The sequence below is a fragment of the Microcebus murinus genome, chromosome 8 (genome assembly GCF_040939455.1).
Source record: "Microcebus murinus isolate Inina chromosome 8, M.murinus_Inina_mat1.0, whole genome shotgun sequence".
Lineage (NCBI taxonomy): Eukaryota > Metazoa > Chordata > Mammalia > Primates > Cheirogaleidae > Microcebus > Microcebus murinus.
Window position 1 is genome coordinate 16,449,065 of NC_134111.1, and position 22,866 is coordinate 16,471,930.

The 22,866-nt window shown below is 39.7% G+C and overlaps 1 protein-coding gene across 1 annotated transcript in view; it reads right to left on the reverse strand.

The window, feature by feature from the left end:
• Positions 1–22,866, reverse strand: part of NCKAP5 (NCK associated protein 5) — a 919,491-nt gene that overhangs the window by 154,281 nt on the left and 742,344 nt on the right. Inside the window, exons 9-10 of the mRNA XM_012740059.2 lie at positions 20,220–20,258; positions 12,227–12,346 (exon numbers count right to left, since the gene is read on the reverse strand). Of these exons, the coding sequence (XP_012595513.2) occupies positions 12,227–12,346; positions 20,220–20,258 (159 nt within the window). The remainder of the gene's footprint in view (positions 1–12,226; positions 12,347–20,219; positions 20,259–22,866) is intronic.

Sequence of the window (22,866 nt, forward strand, 5' to 3'; positions counted from 1 at the left end):
AATATCTCATTCACTCAGTCCATAGTTTCTCAAAAATCCTTGCTGGGCAACCAGATGACTTGTGGAAACCTTCCCTATTTTCCTGTCACCCAGATACAGGCCACCAACCTCCCAAGAAAAGAAACAACTGCCACCTTTGTTAGCTTCCACCATGCGACAGTCACTGGGTTGGGCATTTTAGGCACCTTTGCACTGTGGTGGAGAGGAGACTTGACTCTAAGACTCGTTGGATTCTAGCAGTCTTTCTGTCATTGCACATGGTGAAGGCTTCTGTCCTCCCTCCCTGGTCCCCTCCCACGTGCCTCTTTGGTGGACTTCGACATTTTCAGTCAGCCCCTTCATCTAACCGTTTCCCAGCGCTGCCTGTTAGGCTGATCTCCTGCTTCCCTGGTACCCCGTGGCACAGCCGAAAGGGCAGAAGGCTGGAAATTCAGGACTCAGAATTCCAGCCTCCACTCTCCTCTAAACAGACTGTGAGACCCTGCGCAAGGCGAGTATCAATCTGAGCATCAAACAATTGGGGTGGGCAGATTATATGAGCTTGAAAGCTGAGCTGTAATATCCAGTGATTCTACTAGTCCTTGACAAAAACATATTTTTAGGGCAAGTGATTCTATCATGTTACTAGGCTATTAGATTCACGTCCTTATTTCGGGAAGTATCTACTATATAAACAGTGCAATGGTGTTCTCTATAACTCAGACCTTAAGACACCATTCAAATGTGTTTAACTTGATTGGTCCAAAGTGTAGCACATTACCTAGTCCAAATAGACCCTTAAACGCCTTTTAATTGGCCGATTTGCTGAAAGCGACTGCAATGTCCTTTCCTTATGCAGGCCTGGGAAAAGCCATGAAGTGACATTTGGGAATGAGGGCTGAAGCAAGGAGTGGGTACGTTAGAAAGGAAGCTTAGGACCAGGAGAAGAACCCTGGCTAAGAAGATGCAGCAGCTTGTAGGGGCTTCATGTTCCTCTTTGTAAAACAGCAATAATAAATACTCCAAGCCCTATCACAGGGATTCAGTGACACGACTTCTGCTTGCTAATAAGGCATGGAACAATCTCAAAGCTTTATTAATGTAACTACCAGGTATTTATTTGGAAAACTCCGGATTGGATCACAACTGGCCCTCAGCCTACCTGGTTTCAGAAACGGACCTTGGGGCCTCAGTATGGCACATGCTAAACTGACAGAACCACATTTCTCTAACGCAACACCCCTGGCAAAGACTCTCCTGCCCCTTTTACTTCGCATTATTTTGCAGGTACTCTTCTGACCCTTCCACCCTCCTGCCTGCGAGGTAGGCTGCGGCAGAGATTTATCATCCAGGGCATATGGCTAGAGGCAGTGGCGGCATGTTTGTGTGGCCTGTCTCAGGACACCAGTGAGTCAGCAGTGGCACTGGCCTCCTAACAGGGTCCGTGACATGCAGGGAAATGTCCCTCGTTCAGTAAGCCTCCATGCAGGCCAACGGCCTGACTTTCAGATTTTTTTTATAACAATGGGGCATCATTTTAGTTCTTGATTTCGAAACATGAGGCTGACAGTGATTGACAGAAACGGAACCAGGAAAGAGATACCGACTGCTTTAGAGGCAGAAAAAGCCGCCAGAACACAATTGCATGAAGATGACTTTATGAACAGGAGTCTCGGCAAAATTTCCTGGGTTTCTAAGCCTCACAGAACTGCCCTACCATCTCGCTTACCTGAATATTTCTATTAAGGTGTTTGAAAGTGTGACCTGGGCCTGTGTGTGCTTTTGTATATGGTCGTATGTGGCAGTGGGGGTGCCTTCTTGCTGTTGAAGCCAGTGCCAACTCATCTGGTGCAGCCAGGTGCAAGCTATTAATATAAATCAAACCATCAGGATATGAGAGTGTTGCCCTGGGAATATTTATCTTCATCCTACTGATCGCATTGGGGGCTTCTGGGAGCCTAGTCCCCATATATCTCCGAGCAGCTGCAGCAGGCCAGGCACGACTGCAGGCAAACACCACGTGTCTATAGGGTCTGGCAGTATATGGCTTCAGGGCCTGCCTGACGCTGTCTCCCCAAGGAGGCTCAGCTAGCTCTGAGACGGCTTTGCTAAGAGATCCAGGAAGCTTCTATTTGCCTACTTGGTGCCTAACTTCCCCTGCCTTCCCCTCTCCTCCCAGTCCATGCAGCCAGGATTCAGGACTTCAAAGATATTCTTCTTTATTACAGCCTGACAGGTTAAAGACATGTTCCAGAGGCTCCTGGCAAGCGCCAGCAGATCGCGAATTGCAGATCTGCCCCATTCCAGAAAGCGGCTCCGAGTGTGTCAGGGCAGCTCTTAGATAAGTGCACCCTGGTGGTAAGAGAGGTGACAGAACCAAGCCAGAACTGCTTTTCACCCCTGGAAACACTGGTCTTTCATGTCAGAGTTTAGGGTACTTAATCTTTTTGTGCCGGGAACAAGATTTCCCTGGTGTGACATCCACTGATAGCAATGGACTTTCCACAACTTCCAGTGCCAAGAAATTAATACTGCAATCTGCATAATTAAATCCCCAGGTAAACATCACCATTCCTTTCTCAGTATTTTCTGTCCCTTGCATTTTGAAATCCTTATATTTATACAAAATTCATGAAAATGTAATGCTTAATAACAATTTTTACTGGGGGATCTTTTGGGATTACTATGATAAACATTTACTGCATGAAATTTAAAAAATCCAGGATAATTAGGTTTTCTTATGTGGTTGAAATATGAAAAAATATATACAACCTGAATGTTGCACGCTACAAGGTACATTTACTAAATTTACATTTTAATCAGTCTATTCTAATATAATATTGATTTATGTTTAGTGTTTGAGCCTCTGTTTAATGTTGAAATCCTTAAAACAAATCTTAGAAACAGAGGTCTCTCCATTTTTTCATCAAATTTCTTAATTCATCTTAAACTAGACTCTTCCTTACATAAAAAGCTAGAAAGAAAAATTAAAATGTCACAGTGGCAGAAAATTCAACCTGCATGACACTCTTCAAGGTTTTTGTTTTTCTATAGAGCTCAATGAGTTAATCCAATATTGCTGAAAGGGCTTGGGAATGCCAAAAAAGACTGAATCAGGTTAGGAAAATCTCATAATCTTATAGCCATAATTAAATCCAGGACCTGAGATCAATGTGAATATAGATCCCAGTATTAAGCTTAGTCTTAAATTTAGTCCATGAATTGTGTCTATGTAACTAGTTACTCTAACAAACTCCTATTTATTCTTCAAAATCCAGAATAGCTACAAATACCTCCTAGAAGGATTCCCTTTTAGGGAACATAGTTTTCATCACTCTTTCCTTTGAGGACCTCTGATAGTAAATGTTTCTGTTGCATTTAATGCTTTACTGCACAATTATTTGCCCATTTTATCTGCCTCTTTATTAAATGATGACCTCCTCAGCTCTGAATCTATGTCTTCATCATCTCTGTGCCCCCAAGAGCTAGTACACCACCCAGCACATAGTACCGAGCACAATAAATTTTTATTGTAATAGTTAATAAAGCAATGTATTCTAGCTCTCTAATGAATATGATTGTGAAGCCTAGTATCACGGTGTTCTGAGCTCATGGAACATACTTAGTTTTTTTTAGAGATGGGTTCTTGCTCTGTTGTCCAGGCCAGAGTGCAGTGGTGACATCATAGCTCACTGCAATCTCAAACTCCTGGGCTCAAGTGATCCTCCTGCCTTGGCATCCCAAAGTGCTGGGATTACAGGTGTGAGCCAGTGCACCCAGCCTGTACCAAGTTTTAAATTAAAAACTGACCATCATATCGTCTGCAAAGAGCGATAGTTTGACCTCTTCTGTCCCCATTTGGATGCCCTTGATTTCCTTCTCTTGTCTGATTGCTCTGGCTAGGGCTTCCAGCACTATGTTGAATAGCAGTGGTGATAGAGGGCAGCCTTGTCTGGTTCCAGTTCTAAGCAGGAATGCTTTCAGTTTTTCCCTATTCCATATGATGTTGACTGTGGGTTTGTCATATATGGCTTGTATCATTTTGAGGTAAGTCCCATCCATGCCTATTTTGTTAAGAGTTCTTACCATAAAAGGGTGCTGAATTTTGTTGAATGCTTTTTCTGCATCTATTGAGAGGATCATGTGGTCTTTGTGTTTATTTCTGTTTATATGGTGAATTACATTTATGGATTTGCATATGTTGAACCATCCCTGAATCTCTGGGATGAATCCCACCTGGTCATGATGGATTATTTTTTTGATGAGCAGCTGAATTTGATTTGCTAGGATTTCATTGAGAATTTTTGATGCAGTGTATGCTGTCTGGGGGATGGCAGGGTTGTTGGGCAATGCAAAGGCAATTTATGTAACCAAAGTGTTTGTACTCTTGTAATACTCTGAAATAAAAACAAAAACAAAAACAAAAAAACAAAAACCTCACTATTGCTAGGGCAGAGAAAGAAAAGCAGGATGTGGGCCAATCCTGTCCCACAGATGTTTTATTGGGCTTCCTCAGTGTTATGAAATAGTTGGATCAGGTATTGGCTAACATTTAAAAATTGCACATACAAGTCTGCCTTTCTAGCTTAAAAGTTCCTAAAGCTACGGGAATATCTAACTAACATTTCCATGCCGCCACAATTGGCTGGAGCTGGCAACACAGCATACAGTCTCCTTCGCTTATGACCTCACCCGGCTCAGCTCCTTAAGGCATTTAATTTTAGGGCATGAGATTTTTCACTGTTTCTGGTGACAGCATGGTTTATGTGGAGCCAACTACGTGCTCTTGAAAGCATTTAATACAAATTTAGGATATATATAATTTTAGGAGGATACAAAGAACAGAAAAGTGCTTTGCTTTCCATCAAGTAACTTAAAATTTGGAGCAGGAGTTGTGATGGGGGAAGAGAAAAACCTATACTCATGAAACAATATGGAAACGTCAGTCTCTCTGACCAAAAGCACACCCATGTTATAGAATCCCTACAGCTTCAGGGAGCTAACAATTCCAAGATGTCTGTGAACCTTTGTCTGAGGTCTCACTGGCAACAGGAAGAGATAAAAGCAAAAACTAAAATTAAAACAAAATAAACAGGAAAAAAAAAACTGTAATGCAGTTAGGAGAGAGAATTCCCCCTAATTGTCTTGATTTATCTAAACATATTATTTCCAATTCTGCCTTCTTCATCTTACATACACAGTGCCCTAAGGATTGTTTTTATTCTCTTCTCCTTGTCCTTCCTTGCAGTCACTTCATTTGTGTTGCTATCTCCCTCTATCTCCTCTGTTACAAGCTTTCTATTAGCCAGAGGGGTTCACTCAATCCTTAATTCACTCAACATTTACTGGGGCTTGCTTTTCTTCAAGTTATGTATTGGGAAGATTCGAAGGTCAGTAAGACTAGGTTCTTGTCCCTAAGAAAATAAAGGCCAAAGGAAGCAAATGAAGAGTAGGAATCATACCTTGATTTTCTTGTAACAGACCACATCACCTTCTGTAATAATTTGTGGTAAACTGACCATAACACAGCATTTAGTTATGATGGGTGGACTGCTGAGCTCTGGGTCTTGTGAAAAAAAAATACACCCCTCAATTGCTTTGAGAACGAAGAACAAATATGTATTAAAAAAGAATTGTAGCATACCTACAGACCAACACAGCCTTGGATGTAGTGAGCATGATGTGTGTAAGAGACTGAGGGCATAAGGGGAGAGGTTGTGATCTTTTTTTTTTTTTTTTTCCCGCCGCCGCCACCCGAGGTTGTGATCTTAATTCAGGAATACTCCCAAAGCATGTGGATTTAGAATCAGGACTGGAAGAAGAAAGATTTTCCTGATGCCTTTGCATAAAGTGTTCTTTCTGGCTGGCATCTGTACTCTCCCTTGTCCACTCTGACTCACACTGGGCCATGGCTTCCTCCTTTAGGCCTCCCCCAAGGCCCTGTGCAAGTAGAGTCAGGCCCCCGCCCAGCCCCTGTAGCATTTCACATGCCTCTTACCACATGATTTTACTTTCAGGCTTAAGTTATAGATAGACCACAGGTGCCTAGGGACATGCATTTTACCAGTGACTATCCTCAGCACAAACATACTTGGGTGCTTCCACTTTGTCAATCGGTGAAGAGGAGTGGGGTGAGTGGCAGGGGGCTAGCATTTTGAACAGAGAAATGAAAATACAAAGGGAACAGCTGAAGGAAAACCTACTCTGTGGAGTGAAAGTATTTCTGCTTGGCCGAAGTAAAGAATTTATGTCGGGGAAATAAAAAAAAAGGAAAAATGAGGCTGTTGAGGGTGAAGCGAGTCCATAGAGCACCTTGGAAGTATTATGAAGAAGGAAAAATCACGTCTTGCCATAACCCTGACGATTCTTTCTCATCTTCTGTGCAGCTCTTACGTGATCCCAAACCCACCTCACGTGTTACATCTCATCATCGAAAGCCGTGCCCTGCAGGAACTCTGTGACCTTTCAAAGTGTCCCTTACCTCTCGGAGGGCCATTTCCCACACCTCTGACAAGTTAATATCCTTTCCAGTGCTTAGTGCATGAGACAGAATCCCTGCTGCACATTTTCTGAATGTTTTCATGTCTGACTGACACCCACGATGAAGCCACCAAAGTCCTCCGATGATGCAGGATGGCAGATTTACCGCCAGTGGATACTCTGCCATCTGGTCCCTGGTATTATTCAGCATCCCTGGGCTGTTCTTCCTGCTGCCCTGTGGGTCTTTCTAAATCAGATATCACCATGAGAAGGCAGGGCTGGAGGGGCATGTGTGGCTGGCATGCAAGCAGCCAAGGGGCAGAGCCAATCAATTTCAGAAACTCATGAGGCAACTTACTTATGTTCCAACAATGTGGGACTATAGCACGTGTGGATTTTCCTGCGTCTTCTCTTGATTCTTTCTTAGCCTGTGGCTCAAGAAGGGCCATGACGGATCAGAACAAAAAGCTTCCGTCACCAAAACTAAGAACCTCTGTGCCACCCTTTACTTCTTCTTCTCGCACACCCCTGCTCCGCTCCTGCTGTTTCACTGTCTAGTGCCCTCTTAATGATTTCTTCTTCGCTTCATCTTTTTTGTCTCACTTCAGCTACATATATTTTAAAGTATCCAAAAGGCAGATGTTTAAAAAAGCAACATACATACAATTAAAATGTATGATATGGCTGGCATTTTCTAATTTCTCTGAATGACCAAATGTTCTAGAAAAGATCCTTCCAAGTTTGTTGTTCAACTGATTTTTCCAGTTCTGGGTAGTTCTGTGTGGCTGTGTTCACTACTCAATGGTTAAGTTCAATGGTGTCAAAGAGTGTAAATGCCTAAAAATCTCTGCTTCTCAGAAATAAATAAAATAATTTAAAACATGTGAATTTGGCACCTAGGTTGGTTGATGGGGCTAATACAAAAATAAGTGGACAGAAGAAGGTATAGTCTTCTCACCAAGAGGATTATGATCTTATTGTATCCCCTTTCCACCAAATTAAATTCCAGATAAAAAGATGTATGTAATTAAGCATTAAGCCATCAAGTACACACTGAATATGTGCTATGAACAGTGATATGGGAGGGGGCAAAAAGTAACATTGAGCATAGTCCTTTTCCCCAAAAAGGTTGCTACTGAGTTGAAATGAAAAGTTAACAAGAAATCCCTGGTTACTTGGGCTGCACCAGTGAGCTCCCACCGCCATGGATTCCTTAATTCTATGCAGGGCCATGAACTGCTGACTTGTGTGGTATAGATCACCAACACCACGTGAACTCCAGCAAGGGACAAGTTCAGTGAGGACTGCTGTGGCCCTCGATGGCCCCTGAGGGGTGGTGGCTGGATCTCAGAGTGGGAGGCATTGCTTGTGGACAGGTGGTGAAGTAAGTGTGCAGTGTCCTGCTAAATCAGCCTCACGGACAGATTTACACTTTGGAAATAAAGGGTTAGAGGGGAAAAAAATAAATCCGAGAAGCGAGTAGAAGTTTTAAGCCCTCTCATCTCATCAGATAGAAATCATAATATAAAACACTAGCAAAAACAAAGTCAGCCCTCTAAGAAGGCAAATTTTTGCACCTTGGTTCTAAGCTGTCAGACCCTCTACTGTTCACGTGAATAATCTACACTATAACACTCTTTTCTTCCTATCTTGGCCTAGGGATATGGGTAGTAGGACCCTTTGAAATATCAGATAAAAAACAAAAGAAACAACTGTTCTTAGGCTGAAAATATGAGAACACTGTCCTATCAGGATAATGATAACACAGGTGTCCAAAACAAGACAAAGAGAGAACGCACAGGGAGGAGAAAATCTTAGATGCCACATTTCAGAAATGTGTAAATATTGCAGGCTCTGTATGTTACTGCACTGCGGAAGCCCTCTGATCTGACTTGGTCACAGGGGGGCCTGTTAATCAAAATGTCACTTAGAGTGGGGTATCATAAAAATGGTCCTCATGCCCATTCATATCCCATGCAGAGGAAGCACTGAATGGAGGTGAAAGGGGAGAGCTCAATTTCACTACATTTTCAGATTTAAATCCTTGTTCTGCCAAATTCCAACTATGTGACTTAGGCTCTCTATGCTAAAGTGTCCCCATTAGTAAAATGGGTGTAAGGAGAGGCCCTACTCCATAGAACTGTAATAGAGATTAAATTGGTGAATGCTGTAAGGTTGTAGGACAGTATTTTAGACATGGTAAGAACTATACATTTGTTAAATAACATTTTTGGTAGGGGCAAGGCTGCCTCTTTGTCTAGAGATCTTGTTACTGGAATCTTTTATTATCTTTTTTGGGGGGAATATCAAATATATACTTCATGCATTGCCTATGATTCCTAGTTTTTCTTTTTCTTCACAATGGAACAAGAATTTAAAACCATTTGAAGAGCAGTTCACGTGTACAGTCCTTCTATGTTTAATACAATCCCTGGTTTCCCACAATTTTTTAATAATTAGACATATATTTTAATTTGATCACAAACTCTTTTTTAGCAACTTACCTTTATAGGAACTTTTGAAACATCCAAATTTGTTTTACAGAAACAAGTCTCTTTTTACATCATAGTACATTGGTTTATATAATACATATAAAATTGATTAAATTGTTTTAATTACATAATTACCATTACAAGCACTGCTTGAGTGAACCCACTAAGTTACAAGCAAAACTCATTCTTGGTGAGCAGCAACTCACCATCTCTCTCTACCAAATACACTTAGTAGAGAGCTCTTTGCTAGCTGCCAGCATTCTATGTTGAGGATGAACAATCCCCACCCACCCTTGAGGATGTTGTTCAGTGTGATTTCTAAGAGGAAATGGTGAGCAGTGGTTAATCTGGCTAAGTAGATTCAAATGTGATTAGTTAGAGACTCCAGTCCCTGCAAGAGCATTACTTTCGGATTTCATTTGCTAAACTGGCTTCTTAGTTTTTTGGAATTTAGCTCTAGTTATTGATTGTAATAAAGGGGGGGGGTCTTTTTAATCTGATTTGTTATCATCCATAGTCCCAGAGATATCATTCTAGGAATTGGAATCAATAGAGAAGTTTGTTGTCTATCTTAAGATTTCAATTTTGAGGTTAGGACTTTCTTTTTGTCCATCATGGGCATGTATCCCTCTGTAAGTTTACCAGATCTGTCAATTAGTACTTAGAGTGATCCTTTTCTGTTTCTCCCATACAAGGATTTGCTAAATGACATCATTGTAACCTTTTATTTCCTATGTTTAAGGGACAAAGAGTTGACTGTTTTTGTATTTTCTATTATTTACAATTTATCTATCTAAAAGCACAATGTGTTTGAAACTCTTTTCTTTCTATGTTTCTCTTCAGTTGGCTACTTTAGGTTGTAGAGAATCATTAGGCTATATTCAGCAGATGACAACTAATGCAGCTGTCTAAGACATGCAGAAAACTACTTAGAAATCTGCTGTACCCAATCCATGGGCAGCCACTATAGGGTCTATAATATCGAGACCAGGTGCATACTGGTAGATTTGCTGCATTTACCTGCCACCTCCTTAAACAGTCTGGGTTGGACCTACATGGCTGTACACTGCCCAAGAATCTACACAAGACAGGAAAATTTTATAAAAAGAGGTGGGGGCATAGGTTTATAGTTATTTTGCATAAGCCTATGCAAAATAACTCCCCAACTTGAAGAATGAATTTATCATTTATTTATTATTCCATTCAACAAACAGTTACTAAGCATCCACAGGTTTGTAAAGCAAGCTCAGACTGCTTTCATTTAGCGACATGGTATGTCTTTGTTTCTTAATTAAATCCAAAAGTACCACAAGAAAATGAAAAGTCATGAGTGAAATAATTAACAGACTACTTGAGAAGTCAGCAACTTCCTCTGTGATTGTGCGCGCTAAGATGTTAGAGGGCAGGTATCACACTTTTTATCATTATTCTTCACAGAACTATTAACAGCCCATCTTTTACAAATATTATTTAAATTAGAATAGCTCCTGGAAGTGAGGACTGTTTGGGGAGGAATATAAAGTATGCTGGCTAAAAACACTCAATGCACAAACACTGAGTTCTATTGTTAGCATACACAACATGCCCTGCCAGTTGGGTATGGTTTAAGAAATTTGTGACAGCCAATGGAAAAGCTTAAATATCCACAGCACATGTGTTTACTGTGCAAATAAATTATCATGGTTCATAAATAGGGAATGCAGATCCTTAAATATTGTTCCAGAAAATCCTCAAGTTAGAATAGGCAAAAGAGAAAAATTCACAAACATGCAACAACTTTTAAAAGTACTTATAATGTTGGATTTTGATTATGAGATTGCAAAAGCAACACAACTTTTTATGAATGCAAAATCCCTTATGACAAACATTTTTGGTGGTCAAGATCAGGAAACAGAATGGAGATAGATGACTTCCCCCCATACACAATTTTTGAGTCATAAATTATGAATTATGTTCCAACAGATAAAGCAGAGAGGAAATTAATTTGAGATAGGATCTATTTTGTAATTCAGAGAGCTGTTTTATTTTAATTTGGGGGGCAAATTACATTTTGATGTTCAGCTTTACCAAACATCTTTCTTTCTCTGAAATGAATTGGAATTTTCCATTATTTCTCTAAGGACTCCTAAGATGTTTATGCCAAAATTCAGAGGGTAAATTAGCAACACAGTCTCAACCATTTGGAAAAAAAATACTGTCCAGTACAGCTTTCTACAATGATGGAAATATTCTACTTATGCATTGCCCGACACAGAAGTCGCTGGCCACATGTGGCTTTTGAGCACTTGAAATGTAGCGGGTTGGACATAGAACTTAATTTAAATATTTTAAAATTAAAATTTAAATAGTTCTACATAGCTAGTGGTTACAGTGCTGACAGTGCAGTCTGGATGATCAGAGTTTGGAGAAGGACCTTCCCCTTAGCCAATTAGGCCAAGCAGTGGTAGGTTACCCTTTGTACGTTGAACACTAACCCTGTGAAACCTCAGTGCAGCCTTTCACAGCTCAGCCTCAGAAGGGCTCTAAGCAAAGCTCATGGGAGCTTGTTTGAGCAAATATACACACTAATCGGATCAGGAAAAAAAAAAAAGTCAGAAACAGCAAAGGTCAGCCCTCCAGCCCCTTCTACCAATTCATGTGTTTCCCTGCAGTGGGACATATTCTCCAGTGCTTTGTCACAAACAGCTTCAAAATGATTCAAATGGTTTGACTTTCCACAACTTTCCATGTTATGAAGGCAAGTAAAAATAGAGTTCAGGGAGAGCACTTAGACAAAGACCACCTGTAAAAACACTGAGACAGAATACAAGAAATGTGTTGTGAGGAGAAACTCTGCAAAGAGAGAGATATGAAAGAAAAACAAACCCCAGCTGTATTTTTGATTAATAAAGAGTTTGAAATAAGGAAATGTGCTTTAGCATGACATAAAACTCTTCCTTGCTTATCACAGAATGCAAGATTACTAATACCAGTCCCCAAAGCAATCAATTATTTCCTAACTCCACTCCATTGTTCCACTTAGTTTATTGGAGGACTCTTCTGATTGTCCCTTTTATCTAGTTATTCTTTGTTGGAGCATTTCTTTATCTGCACATAGCTTTGGAAAGTCAAGGGTTTAAGAGATGTTCATTTTTAATGACATATCTTGAGAGAAGAAAGAATTGGAGTTCTGATGCAATATGTCTGCCCATGAAGACGTTGGTAACTTCTGCATTTAAGTAACTTCCTATCACTAGCATTTCAGTGCAAAGACAGTTTTCCAGATAAACACATACCTGCAGGAGCAGATCAGAAGTTGGTCTGACACGTTGTTGGAATAGGATGCTTAATGTTCGATTTTGCTGTTCCAAATCAAACACTCTTGTTTTCAGCTTTACACATTCTTCCCTTAGATCCTACAACAAACACAGTGAAGGGGCAAAAGTCTATAACTGAAAGATGTTTTTGCATATTATCACCACATTATATATAATGTTTCAGACACATTAGTAAAAAATAGCATTTTTATTCTTCAAAGGTCCCAGAAACAAGTCATACACAGCGCGTTTTCTTCCACAGACCATGGTCTGATAGAATTATTATGTGCAAGAAAGACCAATTTTATTTTTTAAAACACCTTGAAAACAGAAATACATTAATCTAGCATGCTATTTTTGAAGACAATAAATCTTAGCGATATAAAGTCAATTTAAGTTTCCACCTATATATTTTGCCTTTTCACTGTCTTCATAAAAGCAATCATAAAGCACAAACCACATGAACAACAACAATGTTTTTGCAGTGAATAGAGATTTGATGAACTAAAGAAACTATCACTTTTGATGGAGCCTTTCATTGTCATTTGAGGAAATGAGTTGAAATTCTTGGCTCTGTGGCTAATAGAGTCAGTGATGCATTTAGTGGGAGAGAAGTGACTGTGAGGTTAAGGCTTTTAAGAGAGGCCAGTTGTAACTTGCTCATCCTCTGAACTAGTGGATTTCCATATCTTCTGGGACATTTTGGTCTCAGTTCTGGGGAAGAAGCACAGTAACCCCACCCTGGCATCCTTTTGGAGCAGCTCTTTTGAATAGTTCAAACACCATGGAGACCTTTTCCCCAGCTCATAGGAGGGAGCTGACCCATGGGAACTGCCTTCCAAACTGACCGTGATAAAGGTACTTGTGGTACTTAAACGTCTATATCCTCTTTGATGGGGTTTCAAGACAGACCCAGCAGAATAAAGCCCAAATTCAAGGTTCTTCAAAAGATGACCCTTCTCTACATTTCAAACTTTATCTTTCACTTTTTCTTGGGTTTTTTTCTTTAAAGTCTTCTCTTCTCACTATGCAAAGAACAAAGGTCTGGCTTGTTGTTCTGGAAAGCTCTATGCATTCCTGCCATTCTCTTCCCTCCCCCACTATCATTTGTCCTTTTTTTTTTTTTTCCACCTCTTTCTTCCAGTCCACCTTTGGCACTTTGATTGACATCCAATTCAAACTGTATCACCTCTCTGATGACACTTTACCTGGCATCCTTCAAGGACTGATTCCTTTTCTGAACTCCAATCAGCCCCCAATGCCTCCTCTATGACATTTAGCATATACTACTTTGTATTCATTTTATCTTGTGTGCTCTAGACTTATCCTGTCAATTAGATGGCATGTTTCTTATCAGGAAAGCACAACAAGATACTGAAATAAACAACCACACAAGCATATTGTCCTTACACTCTTTTTTATTCCATCACTTAGCATAGTGCCACATATCGTAAGAGCCTAATAAATAAGCATTTGCAATTATTTTGCTAAAGGAGAATATGATGACAAATTCTATTCTCTAGTGATTGGTGAGATACAGAGAGTTTAAGTTTCCCAACACTTCTAGTTTGTTGATCTATGTATTTCTGACATGGGGATGCTACTGACTTTACTTAAGGAAGGCTCTGCAGCCAAGGGAGAGCACTGGGCAACAGTTCTGACCCCCAGGGTCTCAATAGCAGTCACAGAGGGGAGTGGTCTGTTCCGTAACCTTGTATCAACCTAACTGGGATGCTAGAGAGATCTGGTTTCTGAGGCGTAACTTGTGCGTGCATGATTATATCTAGTAGATTAGTATTAACTCTACTTCATTAGGGCAGAGAAACAGGTCAACGTGTGGCCCACTGCACAGTTTTTACTCTCCTCACCTTTGTAAATGGGTAAAGCTTATGCATAGGATGTTCTCAACTGATTTGTCCCTACAAATGCCATGTTCGGAATGAGGCACATAGGTACAAGATGCAGGAGAGTAGAAGCAGGCATGTGCATTTATACTTGTGGGCACACATGCCTCTTGGCAGAGGCCATTGTAGGGCCTACTCACTGCTCAAATTAAAAGGCTAAATTTGTTTTCTTTATTTAGCATTCAACTTCTGTCTTTGTCTCACTTGCGCTAATTTTTGTTCTTAGCATGTATATAACACTCCTGGCTCCCAAACACTAATTGTTTTCAGTACTGCTAATTAAGTCATTAATAAAACTTGACTGTGAGGTAGATAAATATTAATAGTACCTATTGGGTGGGAAAACACACTCATTCTCATTTGCAAGGTGGAGATGCAGAAACAGAGGCATACAAGTGTGGATTTGCAAAGGGAGCTGAAAACAACAGTAGCCACAATTTTTAGCAGCAAAGCAAAACTGATAATAACTGCATAAATTCTTCAGAGGGGTAACAAAAATAAATAAATAAAACACAATAAAAAGAAAGAATGGAAGGGAAAAAAAATCAATATACTCTAGAGAGTTTTTATAAAAAGTGCCTAAGTTTCAATGGCTGTTACTGTTAATATTACTTAAGGCATGGTAAAAGTTCAATAGCGGGAACACAATTTATCGACCCAGAGGACTCTCTGTTCATCACAGCTGGCTTGTCCAGCTCAGCACATGGCAGAGGGGAAGAGGGGAGACTTTAGGAATGTGACACTGTTGGTCTTACAATCACTGACACACAGAAATGAGCTGATCTGAACTCTGTAGACAGAAAAGAATTGCTTGCATCGTTTTTAATATCTTTATTTTCTTCCATCAAGCTGTGGACAGTTACTGATGCCAGACAGTTAGCTTCCCAAGATACTGTAATCAAAAATATGCTTGTGTGCCTCTGTGCACATGCATAAACACAACCAGAGTGGACAGACGGAAAGAGAGAGAAACAACTGTTTCTTTGACCACTACTGTGGTTATTGGACAAACGGGGCAGCGACTGTCTCAGCCTCCTCTGTGCTCACGATAGGAATCTGCTAACATAAAGGAGCACACAGCACATTGAGAGTGGGTACAAGAGCAGCTCTTCTGACCCTGTCAGTTACAGAGGCAAGACTTAGATAGCATCCCCAAGCAAGGATTTAGAAACAAAAGAACTCTCCCCTATGCAGATGCCATAGTCTGGGACCACAGCTCAGTGGAGGGCCTGGATTGTCTGTCCTCCTTACAGTGTTTCTTCTTCTTCTATGCCTTCCTAGTAGGTCTCAGGCCTCAAGAAAAGGACCTCACTGAAAGTATAGGGTTACGCCTTCTGATATGGAAAAAGGGCATGATGTATAATTTTATCATGGGGAAAAGATGTCAAAGATTTGAGTACATTTGATCTCGTGTTTTAAAAAAAGCACAGTGGTGTTAGGTTCAGAAATATAGCCAGACCTGTTTTTCTTGCAATGTGCATGTCACTATCATTTAGAAGCAGAGACTGTGAGGGATTATAGGTAAAGGTGAGAGCAAAATACACTGAGCAAAGTGACACACTGGTCTAAAGGGTCCCTGGCCACCGTAATGATCCCAAACCACAATTTTCCTGGAGGATCTGCACACCTGGTAAGTTTCGCCTCTACTTGGGCTGGAGAAGATTCTGGACCCACTGCTATACTGTACGTATGAGAGTTCAGTTGCTTTATGCACTTAAGAGTAAAACCATTATCAGCTCCAGGCTGAAGTAAATTTAAGAAAGTACTGATTGCTTAGAAACAGGACAAATACTGACAGTATTGCTGGAATATTGTTGAAAACTATTTAAATCTAATTTTAGTCTATAAAAATGATATTATAGTGGCATGCCTATTTCAGAGGCAGTGTCTTTCGTAGGAATACAGCGGATTTGGGGTTGGAGGGCTTGGGCTCTGGTCCTCATTATCCACATGACCTTGAAGAACTGGTTTATTCTGATTAGGCCTCAGTTTCATCATCTGTAAACTGAAGCTCTGTACAGACTGGGCTTTTCAAGAGACTGATGTCTAAGCTGCTTCATGGGATGGCTTGCCAGGTGCAACCTTGTGCTTTCCCTAAAGTTAAACAGCCCCTTCTGGTCATATCCCTTCTCAGCGGCTTGCACTAGTACATGTCTAACTCTGCCATAAATGCTAAGACTTTTGTAAAAAGAAAAGCTATTTCTGGAAAAGGCTGGTCATGTCTCAGACTGACCAAGGGCTTTAACATCAAATATCTAAAAGGCAAGCCAGGTGACATAAATGTGTGACTGAATCGGGATCATGCACAGGAAGTGGCGAGTCCTGCGGCAAACTGTACACTGTAAGCCTTCCTCTTCAAGGCCTTTAGATTAAATCATTTTTAATCTGGGTGATGGCTAAGCAGTTTATGAAATTTCGGTGAACTGAGCCCATTACCAAAGCTAGTTGATAATCTCACGATTAAACACTTCTAAGGTCCCTGGCAATTGTGAAATTCCAGGGTTTAAAATAAGATTAATTCTGAGAAAGCTTCACTGCAAAATTACAAAGTCAGTTTTACTCCACACATGTCAGAGCCTGAATGTCCTTTTCTTGCTAGAGAAGACCAGCAATGCTTCCAGAAGTTTTAAGAAGTCCCTTGACTACCATGTCCTTTTGTTTTATTCCCTGCAAGCATATCTAACCATCAGATTTCAATCCATCTGTTGATGTTCATGGCATCTCTCTCTGTCCTACTGAATTACAGTGGGGAACACAGCAAGTGCCTAAATGGGATCGTGGAGGGAGAATGGGGCAGTGGATCAGAGCACGGGGTTTGTGGTGCAGCAACCGTAGGGTATAGCACGGGCTCTGCTGCTGCCTAGCAATTGGACTTATGGGCAAATTATTTTCTTAGTCCTAACTTACAGGGCTACAGTGAGAACAAAATGACTTGGTGCATTTAAAGTGCTGGACATGGGTCTGACTGCTTATAAGTGCCCAGTAAATATAAACCCTCTTCAGGAACCAGATGACAGATAGACCATTGTGATAGAAGGAGACAAAGGTATTCCAACTGCCTCTCCTACAAGGGAAATATGTAGGAGTTTGGAGTTCTTTCAGCTACAAATGATAAAATTGTCTTCTGCTTCTACCTAAATGGCTGCACTACTGGGCTCCACCATATCCCAGCCTTATTCCACGAAGGTGAAGAAAAAACACCATATAAATATTTGGTTATTCCAAAGAACATGTAGACAAGACTGAGATTGTTGATATGGAGAAAATAAGTGCAAGGAAAATGCTTTCCTTCCCAGTTTGGTGTTAGAGGCAAACAAACAAACAAAAACAGAACAAAAAACACTGCAAAATCTAGGAGAGTTAAATTGTCAGCAAGTGTAATTGACTTAATAAAGTGTATTTCAGACAAAAATATGAGTTTAGCCTGGATTACTGCTTTCACTTGCACTTATAGACTTGGACCTATAATTTGGTGGATAAAGAAAGAGAGCTGGGTTTAAAATTATCACTTTAGCATTTTTGATCTAAAGCAGTATAGTCTGCTCTCTTAAAAGAATCCACAGGTTTTTGAGATAAACTGAATGACTCGACTTAGGACAGTATATGTACATTTAACAGAAGCTGGTAAGTTTATGGAAATAACATTTTTTTCTATCAGTAGTGGTAGACTCTGTTACTCTCAGATGCCTGTCTGGGCCGATTCATGATATGTCATGAGAAATGCTTTTCTGGTTGCCCAGTGAAGAGCTGAAGCCATGGCAGATTTGCTTTTGCGTCATAACAAACGATACATTCTAAAACTGCACAGTTTAGAATGCCTGTAATTTCATCTCAAGGATTTTTTTGTGTGTGACTTGAATAAATCACTCAAGATTTCTGTTTTTACTCTGTGTCATTACAGTTCCTCTTTAGAATTTGTTTTCTCATCTGCATTTGGAGTGCATTTTATTTCCTATATTGTGCTCTTAATTAAAAAGAAACTTTAGCCCTTTTGCAGCCATTTTACAGCCCCTATAAAAACTGTAAGGCACGCATTTCTGCAGAACATGATTCTTCTGGAATCTCCGAAAGCCCCCGGCTTCTCCTCCTGCCGCGTGGCGTCCCTGAGGTATGCTCCCTCACAGAAGCACGTCTTTCCATGCCTCACTGCTTAACTGTGCCAAGGTAGATTTATCTGTTTACTGGTTATTACTTGGATTTGTGTAGCTATTTTTTTGTGTGTGTGGCTGACCTGAATGGCCCTGTTTTCCTCTTTATTGTACCGACGGCTTCCTTGTCCTGAGGTACCATTGAAAAAGACAGGCACGAGAAGTCTTTCAATAGTTGCACATGGTGCTGCACCGCACTCCCTTCATTCCTTAGATGTGTAATTAAATGAGCACAGACTTTCCACCAGGAGGAAAACAAGTGAGAATTTAAAGCCTTTCAAATAGAGAAGCCTTTCAAAAATATTGCAGCAGAAACTGCAAGTTGCCCTCTAATATCTGTTTCTAACCTTCTTCCACAGAAATATGACAGTCAATTTTCAGCTGGGCACACACCAGCACAAAGACTTCCTTGCTAGCTTCATTAGGTGTGGCTATGTGACTACGGTCTGTTCAAGGAGTTGTAAGCAGGGATGCATGAAAAGCTTTGGCAAGCTTCCTTTGAAAGACAGCTGGTGTATGCCCTTTACCCTCTTCATATTCTTCAGCTTTTTCCTTCCTGAAGGCTGGAATGTGGATGTGATGACCAGATCTAGAGCAATCATTTTGGACCATGAGGTGACCTTGGAAATGGGGACCACATTACATGGAATAACAAAATAGAAGCCAGGGGCTTTATAAACTTTATGAACAGAGCTACCATACCAGTCCTGTACTGCATACTTACTGATTTATATATGAAAAAGAACTAACATTTTAGCTTATTTAAGCAACCCCCGATTTGGGTCTCTGTCACTCATGATGGAACCTAATTCTAACTCACATAAGTGTACTCAAATCTCTTTATTTATCTCATGTTAGTGTAAAATATAAAACAGTTAAAATTATTTGCAAGTAGGAAGCATGGCATTTTGATAAAAGTAGTAGGGGAGAAAATCTAGCAAATATATTATCACAATGCTTGTGCAGTATAAATTAATGGTAATATCTATTTATCTGCATGAGAAGCAGCCAACCTCTAACAAAATTATTTTCAGTTAAGAAAGTCAAAATGGCATAAATTATTTTGCTCTCGTTAGTCACATCCTCCTGAATATTCTGCATGATCTAAGAGTTCCTTTTGGAGAAGGAGTCTCCTATTTCACAGAGAAACAGATCAAAATAAACAAAATCTGAGGGAACTATTAATAGAATTTAGCTTCTCTGAAACATTCTGGCAAGAGATGGGAAACATGCAGTAAAATTCACCAAACAAGCCAGATTTGGGCAAATGATGACCTGCATTTACCCTGTGTGCTCCCAAGATGTGATCTTATGTTTTCTGAAGGCAGAACAGTGATGTAACAGAGGAGTAGGTACAGAAATCTCATGTGCAGTAGTTAGCATTTATTTTATAATTACCACAAACTGATTCCTATGGGAACTTCTCGAGCTGCTTCCTCTCACAGGATCCCCACAGCCATAGTGGGAGGTGGGAATTGTTATGCCCACTTTGCAGAAGATAAACTAAAGCTCAGAGAAATTAAATAACTTCCTTAACCTCAAAGATCTCTTGAAGAATTTTAGGCTTCAGTTAATGCTGTCCAAAAAAGGATATTCATTTTATGGGAATTGGAAGAATCCACCAACTTACTTAAAGTTTGTAATTTACTAAATAAAAACGATAGGCTGGCTATTCTTCTGGGTACGTGGAAATATTTCATCTGCACAAGGCTTTCTATTACTTTACCAAGGGTTTGAATTTCATGATTCTATTGATCAATGATGTTAGTGCATATCCCATCTAAAACCACATGGTTTTAACCTAATGAATAAATACAAAAGTATTGCATCTATCAAATCACAATCTCTGAGTTTGACAACATGAGTTCCAACCTAGTCATATCAGTACCTTGAAAAGACCAAAGCCAGAAAGTGACCTACCTTTTGAGTAAGCAGAGCTTGAACAACTTGATTGGCTACCTTAAAAAATAAAGAAAAAAGTTGCCATTAATAATGAGCCTTTATATGTACGGATTCTAATGTACCCATAAGTTTCCCACAGCTTATTGCAGCTAATTAGCATCTCATTTGCCTTTTTCCTCCACTTCCAGAGGATTGTATTCTTTTCATAATAAGCCTATCCTTCTTGGCAATATTTTGCTTTTTCCAAAGGTGACCTTGTTGCTAATTAAGACGGTTAGGCTTGAAAGATCATTCATACCTTGACTTTCACATTTCCATATTTGGAAAAATAATATCCTTTCATATGTAAAGTACTCCAAGAAGGCTAAAAAAATGATATAGTACAAAACCGATCCTAATTATCTGTACACAGTTTCTATGCTTTGCTGATTTACAATGTTTATTGCCTCTCCTTCCTATCCTTTTCCTGTCTATTTCACTGCTAAAAACTACTTGCAATAGAGTTAGGCTGAATGGTTGAGAATGGGGACAACCCACTGTATCCTATGTGCCCTGCTTTCAACCTCAGAGTCTTCCTTATGCCATCCTGTTGTCACTGCTACCTGGAACAGAATCTGGTAGATGTATACTCCAGCATCCATTTTCCTCTTCTTCCTGAGTGGCAAACTCCAATTTTTTTGGCTGGGCACATTCAACTACATTTCCCAGCCTCTCTTGTAGCTAAGTGTCCCCATGTGACAAAGTTCTGGCCAATAAGATAGAAGTAGACTATTTTCTGGGATTTATAGGAAGTCTTTAAGAAGAAGGGGCCTTCCCCTTCTTTTTCCTTTTCCTGTCTGGGACATGGAATTACAGTTATGGCTGGAGCTTCAGCAGGTACCTTGACAATGGAAGTTACATATTAAGTGTATCTGGGCAGAAAAATAGGATAAGCCTTGTCCTGATGATGTCATAGAGCTGTACTATCTACAAAACTTCTATGTAAGAAATAAAAGAGTCACTATTATTTTGAGTTTCTTCCAATATACAACCATATATAATTCTTAGTAATATATTAACAACCCTAATATTTTTCAAGTATTAGACAGCTTTCGGCAACAGGGCAAGCTGGGTCTCTCCTCAGTCCAAAGCAGTGAATCTTTTTTGTCTTTGGTTCTGGTTTGTTTCTTTTTAAAAATTTATTATTATTTTTTTTTATTTCAGAATATTACAGGGGTATAAACGCTTTGGTTATATAAATTGCCTTTGCAACACCCAAGTCAAAGCTACAAGTCTGCCCAACCCCCAGACAGTGCACACCATACCCCATAGGTGTGAATGTACCCATCCCCTCTGTCATCCTCCCACCTGCCCAGATCTAAGCCAATCCTGGCAATTCCATTCCTTATCAGTGACTGGTTTAGGAATAGGCATTTAACCCAATCCCAGCTAAGGGCTACGTGTAAAACTGGTAACATGCCCCTGGTATTTCAAGGATCTGGCATTTTTCCAGATAACCATTTACCATTTCTATATATATTTGTGCTAAGATTTCTATTTCATCTGCAGATTTCAAGACACTTGACATAGAATTGCCTACTAAACTTCCACATAACACCAAACCTATATACACACATAGCTAATGTTGATACAATTAAGGTGGACAGGTAAAGTGGGTAATATTTTTCAGCCAATACATAAAATGTAAACATTTAGTGTGATAACTGAAACTGACAGCATTAAAGACCAAGTCAGAATATCTAACTATCCTAGATATAAGATATTTCTGGTTCATTCATTTCTTCCTTCACTTATTCAATATAAATTTTCTAAGTATCCACTTGCAAAGCTAGATGACTGAGCCCTGGTTCTTAACTTCAAAGAGTGATAATGGGTAGCAGGTTGGCAAGAACACAGTTGTAACACAGTGTGATAAATGCCTAATCATCATGGTAATTCTCACATTCAACCAAAGACTGAGGGACACATGTTCATCCTCATTTGCCATGGTAACAAATTTATTTTTGGTGATGCCGAAACTATTTGTACTTGTTTCCCTGTCTGGTATAGTGGAACAGATTATACAGTAACAATGTTTTCATGGAGCTTAATTGTTTCTTGACTCAATATTGACAAAATAGCACATCTTTAATGACAGTTGGCTACCAGTAAGTCTCATAGAAAATTAAAACACAGGCTGTCATCAACTTTTGATTAGAAGGCATTCACACCACAAGCAGTAAATGACTAGAATCAGATTGCCCATAATTGATTAAACTGTATACACAAGAGAGCTTTTTTTTTCCATCAGAAGACTTTCAAATTTACACTGTTGGTAATAAGTAAAAAAGAAAGGCCTTTCATTGAAACTAACTATGGTTTTGGAGAAAAAGTATTCTTAAGTATTTTTTCAGTGAAGTTTAAGTATACCCGAGAACTATCACTGACCAAAACAAACCATACTTTCATTAACTAGTGTCTTATTTTTCTTTTATCACTTTATTTATAAGTGATCACAGCAGTGATAACTGTTATTTAGCCCATACAAATTGAATAGCATAATTGTGAAAATCTTTTGGTTTTTAAACACTCATTCCAATTCATAAGTAACTAAGAATTTAAAGTCACACTATATATCATTTATTTTATTGTTGGCAAATAAAACCTAACAGAAGAATTGAACTAT